At 37.6% G+C, this 15,465-nt stretch overlaps 1 protein-coding gene and 1 non-coding gene across 2 annotated transcripts; both read right to left on the bottom strand.

Annotated features, from left to right (window-relative positions):
• Positions 1-1,482: 1,482 nt before the first annotated feature.
• trnaf-gaa (transfer RNA phenylalanine (anticodon GAA)) lies at positions 1,483-1,555 on the bottom strand. Its single transcript has one exon. It is a non-coding gene; the product is annotated as a tRNA-Phe (tRNA).
• A 7,867-nt stretch (positions 1,556-9,422) lies between these two features.
• On the bottom strand, positions 9,423-15,123 carry LOC134330612 (claudin-4-like). The gene is made up of 2 exons (XM_063011812.1): positions 14,617-15,123; positions 9,423-10,846 (listed from the first exon to the last, which is right to left on the bottom strand). The coding sequence occupies exons 1-2, from the start codon at positions 15,121-15,123 to the stop codon at positions 10,235-10,237; spliced, it is 1,119 nt and encodes a 372-aa protein (XP_062867882.1). The 3' UTR covers positions 9,423-10,234.
• Between the last annotated feature and the right edge of the window lie 342 nt (positions 15,124-15,465).

Genomic DNA, 15,465 nt, shown 5'->3' with positions numbered 1-15,465 from the left:
CAGGTTTTTGCTCATTGAGAGAAGTACTGTGATGCAGTATTGGCTAAAAGTATTTTATTTGGATATTTTAAAGTTGTGGGAGGTGCAAGGTGTGCAATCTATCACAGCGTGTTACACATATTCACTTACACTTAGGGGGAATTTATTGTTGCCAATCAACCTTCTGCGTGTTTGGTAAGTAGCCAGATATGGAGTGTCTGGCAAAAACCCACACAGACAAGGGAAATACATGCACAATTCTTCACAGACAACAAACCTGCCCCCTGGGATCCATGTTACTGTGCCACACCTACTCTACTAGAAAAAAAGGAAGAAAGAAAGTTGCCGCAAAAATGTTTTGAACGTTCAGATCAAGATCTCAAGCAGAAGAAAAAGCTGTTTGGACTGGACTGTGCCAATGTGACCAGTGAAACATAGGCTATGTGTTTGGAAATGATTAGACATTTGTACATTTGTGCTAGTTTTTAACCTGGGTAAAATATCTGTTATTAATGAACTGTGTATACTGAAGTAATGTGCATATTGACAACAGACCTACGGTGTACGGTTTAATGTTTTCAACACCAACTTTGTTAGTTATGAAGACTAACATTTTCGAGCTTTTTCTGCCTTTAAACTGAGAGGAGCACAAAGAACAGATTTATAGGTGTGTTTTTAAATGTAAACCGATCAGCCATAACATTAAAACCACCTCCTTGTTTTTACACACATTGTCCATTTTATCAGCTCCACTTTGTAGTTCTACAATTACTGACTGTAGTCCATCTGTTTCTCTGCATGCTTTGTTAGCCCACTTTCATGCTGTTCTTCAATGGCCAAGATCCCCACAGGACCACTACAGAGTATGTATTATTTAAGTGGTGGCTCATTCTCAGCACTGCAGTGACACTGAAATGGTGGTGGTGTGTTAGTGTGTGTTGTGCTGGTATGAGTGGATAAGACACAGCAGCGTTGATGGAGTTTTTAAACACGTCGCTGTCCCTGCTGGACTGAAAATAGTCCACCAACCAAAAATAACCAGCCAACAGCGCCCCGTGGGCAGCGTCCTTTGACCACTGATGAAGGTCTAAAAGATGACCAACTCAAACAGAAGCAATAGATGAGCGATTGTCTCTGACTTTACATCTACAAGGTGGACCAACTAGGTAGGAGTGTCTAATAGAGTGGACAGTGAGTGGACACGGTATTTAAAAACTCCTGTTGAGCTGCTGCACAACACACACCACCTAAATAATACCTACTCTGTGGTGGTCCTGTGGGGATCTTGACCATTGAAGAACAGCATGAAAGGGGGCTAACAAAGCATGCAGAGAAACAGAAACAGTCAGTAATTGTAGAACTACAAAGTGCTTCTATATGGTAAGTGGAGCTGATGAAATGGACAGTGAGTGTAGAAACAAAGAGGTAATTTTAATGTTATGGTTGATCAGTGTATATTAATGTTCTACCAATAGATGGCGTGGTTAAAAACCTTCTCCCAGCTGCCGAAACCCGGGATCGAACCAGGGACCTTCAGATCTTCAGTCTAACGCTCTCCCAACTGAGCTATTTCGGCCTGCTGTCAAGTAGTATTTAGCTTTCTTCCTCGAAGGGTATAACTAATCAGACTGACTAACAAATTGTTAGAATGGGCAACAAAACTGTATAATTTAGTCAGCACCGGACTTCAGTGAACTTTAAGGTGCAGATTTTGGATTCTGGAGCACCTTGGACATCCTCTAAGTCCATAGCAATGTTAAGTTCACTTTACTACGGACACTGTTACCCACGTTCCATGGATTTTTCATGAAAGTAATGAATTTAGAAAACTTTTTTAAAGACAAAGCATGTGTACTGATTATTCAGTCACAAAAAAATCATGAAAATTATTTATGAGTGTATGTAAACATTTGACATTAACTGTATGATCAACAAGCTCATTTTTAAATATTTCTTATACAGATTAGGAAAGGCAGTAGGGAAATAAGTAACAAGTTAAATCAAAGGTGTTTTTAGTAATTTAAATATTAGCCAATAAAGTCAAATGACACACATAGAGTGCAAGTAATCAGTTACTTTTCAACACTGACCTTGTGTAGCTGTTAAGCTTTAAAGTTTATTAGTGGGGGTCTTAATCAGTTGCACATTGTACTTTGAACCATGGTGGATGCACAGAAAAACCTGAATAAATCTCTGGTAAGCAGCTGGGCGGGGGTTATATCAGCGTTCCATATCAGGCGCCTAACAATAAAAGTAATGTGTCATCAAACTAAAACGTTAAAATGTACCATTCAGAGTTTACATACATTAGCAAGAGACGTATATCATAAAGTCTTTCAACTCTATTTTTCTATGACTAAGAAACTGGAACATATTCATCTTTGTCCAAAACTATTGTCACCATTATAAGTCCTAATTTTAGATAGTAGATAATAAATGAATTGGTGTTGAGGGAACCAAGCAAATCACAGGTTTGCCATTATAACACTAATGGATCAATGCTGACCCTCTCAAAAGCAATGGTACCTTCTCTCATCCAAAAAGAGGCAGGGCTGACTCCACTTGTTTAGTTAGTTGGTCTTGGTATTCAAACTAGTGATGTAGTGCCTGCCTATTTGGTATGAAACCCTATATATATTGTTTTCAATTAGACAAAGTTACATAAACATACAGTAGCAAAAACCATAAAGTCAAATGTCACGTCTTGCATGTATACACACTGTCAAATACACATAAACTTTTAACTACCTTTTATTTGTAATAAAATTATACAGGAGTGAAAGGTTATCAGTTATCAGTTGTGAGCATACTAGGCTAATAAAATCTGATTCTCATTCTGATAAAACCAGTCAAAGACTACAGTAACTGAAGGGCCCCAGAATGTAAGAATAGACATGATCAAGAACACAGGAAATCTTAGCTAGCTTAGGTAGCTTCATTAATTTAAACAACACACATACAAGAATGGCAAGGTCAATACCAGAATGATGATAAAAAAGAACCTCAAATGAATAAATTACTCAGATTTCAGTATTTATATTGATTAGGATGCAGCGGCTTTATTCTAGTTGCTTTTAAACATTACAAAATTAGCTGCATTTTGGTAAGATAGTTCTCTGTGTGTATACCATTGCAGTATTTATTCTTCTAGTGTTTGCTTATTTTGAGTATGTCTGTAAATTCTTCCTGTCTCATGGTGGCATAAGATAATTAGCGTTCTAGGTATGTGAGTCACATGTCATTTTTTTCAAATTATGTTCCTAGGAAGCAAAGAACCCTATAACCAAATATGGCAACCCACTAATACCAATGTTCTAATACCAAGAATTCTGAGGATCTGAGTTAGTAATAAAATCAGACATGTTTAAATGTAGGGTGGTTTGTGCTTAACATTAGGTACTGTTTAAGTGAATGTTTTGTTTTCATATGATCTAACAAAGCACTGTCATAAGATTTAATATCAGGAACTGAACATTCTATCTAGACTGACAAAAAACGTCTGTGCGATAAGTTGTTTTAACGTCTGTGTGATAAAACTGACATAATCACTTAGATAGGCTGACCTGTTTTCTTCATGATGAGCGAATGAGTTTTATATTTTCTGTTGGGGAAGATTCAATGTTCTGTCACAACAAAAAGTTTACTACAGTCATCTCATCGTTAGATTAATTTCAGGAGAATCTGATGTAAACTGGATGCAAGGACAATAAAACATTGTGAACTGTACCACTGTTACAAGAAGGACGACACAGTATCTATGTTCAAATTGAAAAACAAAAGGATTTTTAATAAAGGAATGGTACAAAAACTATCAGTTATTCTATTACAGATTATTGATGTTTATGTTAAGGTTAAGAACTGGGAATGTGTTAAAAGACATGACAGTTATTTTATCGGGTGAATGATTCTGATTATATAGACTAGTATACAGTGTATCACAAAAGTGAGTACACCCCTCACATTTCTGCAAATATTTCATTATATCTTTTCATGGGACAACACTATAGACATGAAACTTGGATATAACTTAGAGTAGTCAGTGTACAACTTGTATAGCAGTGTAGATTTACTGTCTTCTGAAAATAACTCAACACACAGCCATTAATGTCTAAATAGCTGGCAACATAAGTGAGTACACCCCACAGTGAACATGTCCAAATTGTGCCCAAATGTGTCGTTGTCCCTCCCTGGTGTCATGTGTCAAGGTCCCAGGTGTAAATGGGGAGCAGGGCTGTTAAATTTGGTGTTTTAAGTACAATTCTCTCATACTGGCCACTGGATATTCAACATGGCACCTCATGGCAAAGAACTCTCTGAGGATGTGAGAAATAGAATTGTTGCTCTCCACAAAGATGGCCTGGGCTATAAGAAGATTGCTAACACCCTGAAACTGAGCTACAGCATGGTGGCCAAGGTCATACAGCGGTTTTCCAGGACCGGTTCCACTCGGAACAGGCTTCGCCAGGGTCGACCAAAGAAGTGGAGTCCACGTGTTCGGCGTCATATCCAGAGGTTGGCTTTAAAAAAAAGACACATGAGTGCTGCCAGCATTGCTGCAGAGGTTGAAGACGTGGGAGGTCAGCCTGTCAGTGCTCAGACCATACGCCGCACACTGCATCAACTCGGTCTGCATGGCCGTCATCCCAGAAGGAAGCTGACGCACAAGAAAGCCCGCAAAAGTTTGCTGAAAACAAGCAGTCCAAGAACATGGATTACTGGAATGCCCTGTGGTCTGACGAGACCAAGATAAACTTGTTTGGCTCAGATGGTGTCCAGCATGTGTGGCGGCGCCCTGGTGAGAAGTACCAAGACAACTGTATCTTGCCTACAGTCAAGCATGGTGGTGGTAGCATCATGGTCTTGGGCTGCATGAGTGTTGCTGGCACTGGGGAGCTGCAGTTCATTGAGGGAAACATGAATTCCAACATGTACTGTGACATTCTGAAACAGAGCATGATCCCCTCACTTCGAAAACTGGGCCTCATGGCAGTTTTCCAACAGGATAACGACCCCAAACACAACCTCCAAGATGACAACTGCCTTGCTGAGGAAGCTGAAGGTAAAGGTGATGAACTAAACCCAATTGAGCACCTGTGGCGCATCCTCAAGTGGAAGGTGGAGGAGTTCAAGGTGTCTAACATCCACCAGCTCCGTGATGTCATCATGGAGGAGTGGAAGAGGATTCTAGTAGCAACCTGTGCAGCTCTGGTGAATTCCATGCCCAGGAGGGTTAAGGCAGTGCTGGATAATAATGGTGGTCACACAAAATATTGACACTTTGGGCACAATTTGGACATGTTCACTGTGGGGTGTACTCACTTATGTTGCAGCCATTTAGACATTAATGGCTGTGTGTTGAGTTATTTTCAGAAGACAGTAAATCTACACTGCTATACAAGCTGTACACTGACTACTCTAAGTTATATCCAAGTTTTATTTCTATAGTGTTGTCCCATGAAAAGATATAATAAAATATTTGCAGAAATGTGAGGGGTGTACTCACTTTTGTGATACACTGTATATAAGTTGGGGTGGTAACTAAAAAGTAATTACCTGAATTGAACTTTTATCTACAAATAAGAAAATGTGAGTTGTACAATCCCATTACATTAAAAGAATCATAACCTAGGACCTGGCCACAATAGCATATCTTGCTAAATTAATGAGGGTGTAGCTGCAGCTATGAACTGAGTTGATGTGTTAGAGACCGCAGTGGATCTGTTCAAGTTATGAATATGTGTGTGGGGTGTGCATTGTAAGAATGTGGTTAAGACAAACTGAGCTTTTACAGAACCTTCTCCAACTGATTGCACCATATCTTGCAGACAAGAAGTGGTAAAATGTATCTTTACAAACTGTATCGACTCAATGATGTCAGCCAGCAGTCTTTTTAGTACATACAGTTAATATTAAAAATGTACACTGATATGTGATATGTGATGTCACTGATATGTCAAGTCACTGGAACTGTACTGAAACACCATTCTTTCAAACGATCTTCACACAATTCTGTTTTGATTGTGCTTTGAGTGCACTGTCAAGCACATCTGTCCTAAATTATCTACAGGTGTTCAGCTGGATGGACATCTTTTGAATTTTGACTGCAGCGTATGATTTACATCATTTCTACTGTCATCAAACCTTTAATGTTGTGTGAATGGGGACCAATTTGCCATTCACCACTTTAAAATTCCACTTTAAACCAACATTTTCCATCACTTTGAACAGGTAATTCTTTAAAATAATCAAACCATTTTAGCAAAATGTCCACCACATCCTTAAAGAGCCACTAGATCCCTATTACCATGGGTCAAACATCGAGGCAGTATTGCTCTCTTTGTACGTATGCATCACAAATCATTAAACCCAAGCCAGCGAAGCTTCTGCTCTCCATGCCCTAACAGGAAGTCCTCTTTTAAAGTAACTTTGATCTTTTTCTCTTGTACCAAAATCAAGTTAAGCCTGCTCAGCATATACAGTATATACATGACACAGAACATTGTAAAATGTGAATTGCTAAATGGTACCTATGTGGGAACATTTGCATTTATTATGCTTCTCCAATCATATTTTCAGATTTTGGTGTTATCTGTGCTATATGGTATGTGGACCCAATAAAATGGCTAATGGATGTAGGCACAAGGCAGGTGTATCTAATAAACTGAGTGGATTTTATTATCATGGCTGTACAATAAGCTGCAATTTCATGCTTCGTGAGTTTTACATTTTATTGAAATGTATGATTAACAAACAGTAAGCGAACAGCAAAGCATCACCTATACAAGCTGCCTAAAATCCCCTTCCATAAAGCTGATGAATTTGTATACTGGTAGGAAGGCTGTACACAGTGAAAAACAACACAAACAACACAAACAAAACAGACTTATCAAACTGAAATGACACCTTGTTGGTTCCCCTGATTGATGTTGACCTTTTCTTTCTCAGTAAGGATTTCCTTAATTCCCACCACACAATCACATCAGCTAAGCTGCTTACCATCAGTTTACTGGTGGCTACTTCTCGAATTGGCTTACCAAACAATTATAAATGTTAACTACTAAAGATGTTTGTAATTTAATAAGTACATCTTGTGTAAAAACACATGCACAACCTAAATCATCAGCAAAAACCTGCAGGCTGATTTACTGACAATGAACAGCTGATTTGCTCAGTCATATGAGTGCAGTCAAACTGGTCCTATTAACAGAGAATTTACTGTAAATAAAAAAAAAAAAACCTTAACATGTTTTCACTTCATTATTGTGAGTGATCAAGTGTAAATTGGTGAGAAAAAAAAGACATTTCCCTTTTGAATACCCATTTAAAATCTAATTATTAATTTATTACATGCAAGTGAGTGTGCAAAATGTTTCTATATATTTTTTTTTACTTATTTTGTCTTTTATTTAGCTGCTGCTGGTCTCTCTAAAAGCTACCAAACTAAGTTTTGTTGCATAACTACACAATGCCAATAAAGTCTTATCTTATCTTAGCTTATCGTAAAAGGTCAAGGGGGTCTGAATGCTTTCTGAATCCACTATATACTGGGTCACAGAAGTCACCAGCTGTAGTCAGTTATGAAATTATAGAATTATAAAATTCTCCACATTAATGTGTTTTATTTACGTTTATACATACTGTATGTATACTGTGTATATTTTTTGAACCAGCAGGTTTTGTTAGATATTTAGATAACCCACATTCATACTCCTTACATCTGTATGTACATTTTTACCTTAGCTGTATCTGTATTTATATGTTTTGGTCTTTATTGAAAAATCTTCACAGATTTCCTCTTTAAAAATTGCAAAAAAATGTTATTCCATGAACACTGATGATAAAATCAATGGTTTAACTATAGAGGTGATGAAGCTACACAGAACAGTATGGAATCATTTATTTTAATTGGCTCCTGCATGTTCACAAAGTGGAAAACAAGAAGTCGGTCTCGAGTGGATCGTATCTATAGTGATTCAGCCTGAGAAAGGTGTGTTCCATCAGCCCCCCTGGGCAACTTCAAATCCACTGACTACACCCCCCCTCCCCGTAAGCTTTCATGCAGTATATTCAGTACAATAAAGACTGAATTATCTATTAAACATGAATTAATGAGTGACTAGAAGTGTTTAGTAAATAAGTGAGAAATAAAACAGGATATAACTGTGCAAATAGGAAGAACCGTGAAGCAAATCAGGGTTTGATTCATTACACTTAAACAACTCTTACCATTCACTCAGCTTCTCACAACTCGGGGCAATTTAGAGTGGTAAATCTACCTGCAAGCATGTTTTGGCAGATGGAACTGAATAGTATTTATAGTATAGTAATGAATCAAATCATTATGAGACATTCAGATGATCTTGGTCATTTTTTATGATTAAGAGAAGCAGCAATATATTTGAAATGAGACTAATGGTATTTTTTCCCTTTTTACATTTTACTGCCCTGTACATTGTGCTTCTGGTGTTATCTTTGCAGAACGGCAATTCCAAAAAAAGCAGCAACAGTACTAAATTCCTACATTTTTAGACAACTATTAGGTTTTGGGCTACAGTTTTACTAGGTTTCTCTTTGTATGAAAATAAAAAAATCACTGTCTTATTCACTAACAACGCAGGCCTCCAACTATGTTCTTCTTTCATCCTAAATGATCAGGTGATGAAAAGACTCTTGACATCACACAGTGGACCAAGTTATCTACACAGTAATGTGAATGACTGATCTTTGCACGTGACTCAATCAGTGGGATCCAGGTTTTGAATTCCCAGCTGTGCTATTATCCAGTCAGGTGTGTAAATACAGACATAATTGGCTTTGTCTGTGGATTGGCTGGGGCCCAGCGATGGATTGGCGTCCTCTCTGGGGTGTGTTACTGCATATCACCTGATGAAAAACGGCCACACCAAGACCCTGACCACGAAAAATCTGTGACAAAACCTGAAAATGAAATTAATCAATTAATAATAAAAAGTGTGTTTTATGTTTTCTTATGATCTTCTTGTTTTGCACACAATGTAAAAACACTTTTCACTTTATTCACAGTATTGATCTTCAAGACCAGCTTTTGTTGGCTGTTGCAATCCAGCTGACAAAACCAGCAATTAACCACTGCTATAACCATAATATATGAGAGACATTGTCTCTCTCTCTCCTTCTTCTTTCTCATTCTCTGATGACTTTTATGTAATTTGTCCCACCTAAAGTAAACACTCATGCATTTTGAAGCTCTGTGTGCTAAGGGCCTGTGTTTGTATTCATTATCCAAATAAGTAGTTTTTCTCCTTTGTGGTTCTAAATGACTGAGTAAATAATGCTCACAGTTAGAATGTCACACCCTTCAGGTTTTTGTAGGAGATTTTAAAAGTCAGTTTGATTTATTATTAACTCAAATGCTTGTGCTAAAAGCTGACAAGTGACAGAACATCAACTGAAAATGGCTCGAATTTACATGAAAGCGTAACAAAAAGCACAAGCAAGTTTATTAACAATCAGAAGTAGATGCTTCACACAATAAGTGAAAAACAAAAAGGAAACTGTCATTAAACATGCAATTCAACAGAAGGTCTTATGAGCAAATTAGGACTCTGGTCTCATCTGTGTGATAATCCATGCGCCATGTTTCTGTCCTGGTTCTAATTTACAAAGGCAAATATATGTAAAACTGCAGCGCCCATTGTGCTCTCGACATTACATCTCAGTGCAAAATGTTTTACAAACATTTATTACAGTGCAATTTATCCATTGCCTAAAGAAAAAAAACATACAAATACATATACACATATAAACAAAATACATACAAGTATAAAAGTACTTAAAATTCTTAATAATACAATAAAATAACCACACACATAGGTACAGAGGCCCTGTACGGTAGGTCAACTTTAAAAATAAAAAGAGACAGGGACTGAGAGCCAATAAAAATAAGAAATAATGTAGTTATTTTAAGTATTAATCTTTGTATTATTCTTAGTTTTTTATCTTTCAAGTAAACAGAGTAAATAAATAATAGAATGGAAATTTAAATGAAGTAACAAATATAAAAACATCACTCATCAACAACAAAAATATTTAGTGTAATTTCTAAGTGATTATTTTAAACTAGTTGTTTCTAAAAACACCCTCACAATTGACAACACAGCAAACATGGCACAAAGCAAATATAAACAGCATAACATGGCCCTTCATCTTGGAGTCTCTCAAAAGAATCTTTATCCTCTTGTACATCATAAAATCGTCATTAATGTCTGAAAACTGTTTAGACATAGTCCTTTCCATATGTGGATCGCGGTGCGGAGTAACCCTTTGGTGGCTTGTATTTCCTCTCACTAGGTGGACAGGTGCAGCACAGCAGGGCTCCTCCGATGATGAGAAGGGCAGCAGCAGCAAACCCAATGTACAGCGAAGTTCCGATCTCCCTGCGCTGAGTCGTAGGCACCAGTGGGTTATAAAAGTCCTGGATGATGGCACTGGTGGTCCAGGAAATGGGAACAAGCTGCAGCACACCAGAAATGATAAAGAAAACACCAGAAATAATCATGACCTTCGCCTTGGATCCCTCGTCCTCGATGCAGTTGGTACACTTGGCACCCATGATGGAGACCAGCAAAGCAAGCACACCCAGGATGATGGAGATGATGGTCATTGCCCGGGCTGCCTGTAGGTCCTGAGGAAGGGCCAGCATGGAGTCATACACCTTACACTGCATCTGTCCTGTGCTCTGCACCACACAAGACATCCAGATGCCCTCCCAGATGACCTGTGCCGTAACAATGTTAGCGCCTATAAAAGCTGTAACTCTCCACATTGGCAGGGCACAGGTGATGATAGCGATGATCCAGCCAAGCAGACCCAGGGCAATGCCCCCGATCTCCATTCCCATAGACATGGCGGATTTAGGTAGATGTTCCGGCCCTGACGATGCAAATCAGGTTGGAAACTAGTCCAACCAATCTCGACTTCACAATCTAGACTACTGGAGATGTGGTGATGCTCTGGTGACAACCAGCTCTCTTTATACTCCCAGAGCAGCAGCAGAGGAAGGAGGAGGAAACCTCACTGCCATGACATCATGAGGCACAAGGGCAGGAGGCTTCTGGTTGTCTATACAAAATACAAAACACCTGCCTACATTAGCCAGGATCTGGTTAAAACTAGGATATAGTTCAAACAAACAATAATGTTGACCCTGGACAAAGATAAACCCAGAGTTATCTGTCTACATTAGATCTACATTGGAAATAGTAAATAAAAGCAGCTGATGTATTTGCTTAAATGAGTCATAAGAAGCTCTAACACTTCAGTGCTGTCAAAACCATTGTGAGTAAAATAGAACATAAATTCCACACTATCTTTTAATTCAGTTTAAATCTTTTTATAGTATTTGTATAGTAAGTATATAATAAGTTTTATATTATTTGTGAACATACAACTTCTTGTAGTTTTGCAAGTGAAATGTTTTGCCCATTATTGTTAGAAACAAGACTTCAGCTGCTCAGCATATCTGGTTTCCTCACACAAGGTCAAAGACATGGAGTTTAGGCCAACTGTAGCTACTAAAAAGTGTGTTTGTGTGTGTGTGTGTGTGTGTGTGTGTGTGTGTGTGTGTGTGTGTGCCCTTTGATGAACTGGCAACCTGTCCAGGATGTATCCTGCCTTTACTCAAATGAATTAGACCCACCACAACTCTGACAAGAATAAAGTGGTGATAAAAGAGACACTAAATTAATTACAATTGTATTATTTAATACCCATTATTATTGTCAAAAATAATTATCAATAGCTATTATTATTATTATTACTATTATTATTATTAATGTTATAATAATTATTATTTTATTATATTAATAATTTTACAATAATTATTGTTTTATTATTATTATTATTAATTTTATAATAATAATAATTATTATTATTATTAATTTTATAATAATAATAACAATAATAATAATAATTATTATTAATTTTACAATAATCATTGTTTTATTATTATTATTATTATTATTATTATTATTATTAATTTGTAGCGTAGTTATTAAGTTACTGGACTAGTAATTCAAAGATTGCTGGTTCAAGCCCCACTACTGCCACCGTTAGGCCCTTGAGCAAGGCCCTTAACCATCAGTTGCTTAGACAATATACTGTCACAGTTCTGTAAGTTGCTTTGGATAAAAGTGTCTGCTAAATGCCAAAAATGTAAATGTTATTATTATTATTATTATTATCATTAACTTTATTATTATTATTATTAACTTCAGTTATATGACTGACAAACTGCCTAAAGTATAAAACAAACACTTCTTGTGTGCTAACAGGCTTGTTTGCTATTTAAGTTTTTGAGGACATGTAAACCCATTAAAAACCATTAAACCAGTTGAGGTACTCAGGTTTATAATCACAACAGCTGTTTGTAGTAAAACATCTTACTGCGGGAGGTGAAATGATGTGAGATTAATCACTACTGAGAGAGACTGTCCAGCCCTTAAATGTGCATAAATCTTCTGTCAGTCATTCTTACTAAGGCACATATTAAATGTTAAGTGTACAGAATCAGTAAATGATATCTAATCTGCTTCAATGTCATTTCTATTTCCCTTTGCATCACAATAGCAATTAATATATTTATATATGGAAACGTAAGTAGAACATAAAAAAATATGATTTTTTGATAAAACAATATGCCTATAAATGTTTTACACTGAAATTATTACTGACTGTAATTAGCACTTCATTCCAATATTTTGGCTCATGTCATAAATAAAAAAACTGATGTAAGAACAGCCAAATGTTTTGGAACACACTGTTATGAACAGGACAGGAGCTTCAGTTTCCTCCCACACTTCAAAGACAAGTAAGTTAAGTGAACTGATGATACAAAATTGTTTGTGACTGTGTTTCACACTGAACTTGAACTGATGAATCACGTGTAACCAGTAACGACCTGTCCTGTCATAAATGGAACTGAATGTGTAATCCTAGTAAACAAACAAACACTGTCTGGTCTAAACCAAAGATAAAAAGGAAGATCCAGACATTTCCTTGTAACAAGCCCCAAAACCAGTGTGGAGGAAGCACTAACCAGTACATAGCCATTCTTTTGTTCATGTATTTGCTGAAATTTGTATCCTGGTCAGGGTCAAGGTGGATCCAGAAAAAATTTGTGCAAGGCAGGGAAACACTCTGGACAAGACCAGGCTGATCAATTATATGGCAACACAAACTCACATTTAGGTATAATTCAGAACAGCCAGTCTTCTACATTTTGCGTGTTTTAGGAAAAAACCAGAGTACCTCACACAGACAAGGACCAGAGGCAGGGATTATACCCAGTATCATACGACCAGTGATAGCTCAGTGGTTAAGGTACTGCACTAGTAACCAGAAGGTTGCCAGTTCAAGCCCCACCACCACCAAGTTGTCACTGTTGGGTTCCTGAGCAAAGCCCTTAACCCTCAATTGCTCATCGTGTTCAGCTCATTGTGTAAGTCGCTTTAGATGAAAGCGTCTGTTAAATGCTGGAAATTTATACGAGATATATTCCTTACTATATGTATATGACCAGTGTTGCTATGTGGCACTCCCTTTTACTAGCTGGGCTACTGTACACTTATATGTATTTATTTTTTAACTACCCAGTTGTATAAACCAAATTATGTAACAAGCTTATGTATGAACAGGTTAACAGCTCAAAATATGTTTTTATTAGAGGAGAATTGATACATCTGTAGTGCTGTGTCCTTCCAGTATTAGAGTCTGGCCCTTCTGTTAGAAACTATTATGCCTCCACCTGGCAGTAATCAAGGCCATAAAAAATGATACGATCAAGGTCATTTGCACAAATATATAGTATAGTATGATTCATTTACTGGTGTGTTTGTGTCTGTTAACTTCTACATTTATACACATTACCTCAGACTGAACTACACCACTGAGCACAAAGTTCTAATTTTGGTACAAAACTACAGTTTATTGTGTGGTTTTCAATAAAAAAAGGACTAAGTATAAAATGCATTTATTATTAATGTACAAGCACATTACATAAATTAGCTTTTTAATTTCATTTTTAAACATAGGTCCTGATTAAAATGTGATCAGCATGATTTATTACATAACCTTAGTATGGAAATATAAAGACATGGAAAAACTGATACCCAATGACACCCAAAAAGCAAAATATATATCACATTTGGTTATTTGTAAGTCCAGAATAGCATATGAAAACATAGAAATAAGTATTTAATATTAATTCTTCTTCTGTTGACCTACCCTGTTCGCAGGTTCATACTGAGCCACATGGCATCACATGGTGCCAAGTATTTTTAAGCATTTTTCCCCAAAACAATAATAAATAGTCACTTCAGAGTGTCCTTTGGAATGTCTCTGCAGTTTACTCAAGCAAACTTCAGGTAAAACATTGGCAGAACTCATATGCTTGTATTTTCCATCCCCTGAGGCAAGGCAGTCAAAACCAACCCGGGTTCAGTGTTCTCAGACATAGTCCTTCCTGCTGTAAGTACTGGGAGCCACAGAGCGGTTGGCAGAATAGGTCACACGACCTGCCGGAACGTACTTCATTTCCTTTTGGGTTGGTGGACAACTACAGCACAAAATGGATCCCCCGACCACCGCCATCGCCGCAGCAGCCCAGCCCAGATACAGCGAGGCACCTATCTCCATCTTCTGAGCTTGAGGTATAACCGGACTGTAAAACTCCTGAATTACAGTATGAGCTGACCAGGACACCGGGATGAGTTGCATGATCCCAGCGGTTATAAACGTCACACCAGAAACGATCATTACGCGGGCTTTGGCACCTTCATCCTCGATGCAGTTGGTGCACTTGGCGCCCACAACAGATACCAGAAGAGCCAGGAAGCTCAGAATAATGGAGACCACTGTGAGAGCCCGGGCTGCCTGCAGGTCCTGAGGCAGAGCCAGAATAGAGTCGTAGACTTTACACTGCATTTGGCCGGTACTCTGAAACACACAGCTCATCCAGATGCCCTCCCAGTAGACCTGCGCCGTGATGATGTTGGTCCCTATGAATGCAGTGACTCTCCACATGGGAAGTGCGCAGCACACAATGCTGAGAATCCCACCAAGAATTGAGAGACTTATTCCCAAAATTTCAAGACCCAATGCAGCCATAGTGTCCTGTTTCTTTGTGTTCCTGTTTCTTAAAACAAATTCCAGCAAAAAAATATTGAGTCTTTTTAACAAAAATTGTTAAAAATGTTGAAAATCAGTCCTTCAGCCAACAATATTCACATCAATTGTTAAAAATGTTCGGAGCATTTCCTTAGCTTCTATATCAAGCAGTGTGCAGAATGAGTTTGTCTGAGCAGAACTGCCTTCCCTTATCTTTATAACGTTTAGGAAAAGAAAGGCTGAACTACCTGTGATGTGACATCTAGTGATAAGGTGCAATTTTGTCATTGGGTAACCCACTTTAACTCAGAACTTTTTAATGACCTCTTCGCTCAGAGTACA

Source organism: Trichomycterus rosablanca, chromosome 16, assembly GCF_030014385.1.
Source record: "Trichomycterus rosablanca isolate fTriRos1 chromosome 16, fTriRos1.hap1, whole genome shotgun sequence".
NCBI classification, from domain to species: Eukaryota; Metazoa; Chordata; class Actinopteri; order Siluriformes; family Trichomycteridae; genus Trichomycterus; species Trichomycterus rosablanca.
Note: the sequence above shows the minus strand (reverse complement) of the source record. Positions and strands in the feature narration are given on the sequence as shown.

What these genes read in the sequence shown, in the direction of transcription:
- LOC134330612 (XM_063011812.1), bottom strand. Translation starts at nt 15,123, where the DNA reads ATGGCTGCATTGGGTCTTGAAATTTTGGGAATAAGTCTCTCAATTCTT. An exon ending in CGCTGTATCTGGGCTGGGCT is followed by an intron (nt 10,847 to 14,616) that starts GCTGCGGCGATG and finishes ATGGGAATGGAG; the next exon opens with ATCGGGGGCATTGCCCTGGG.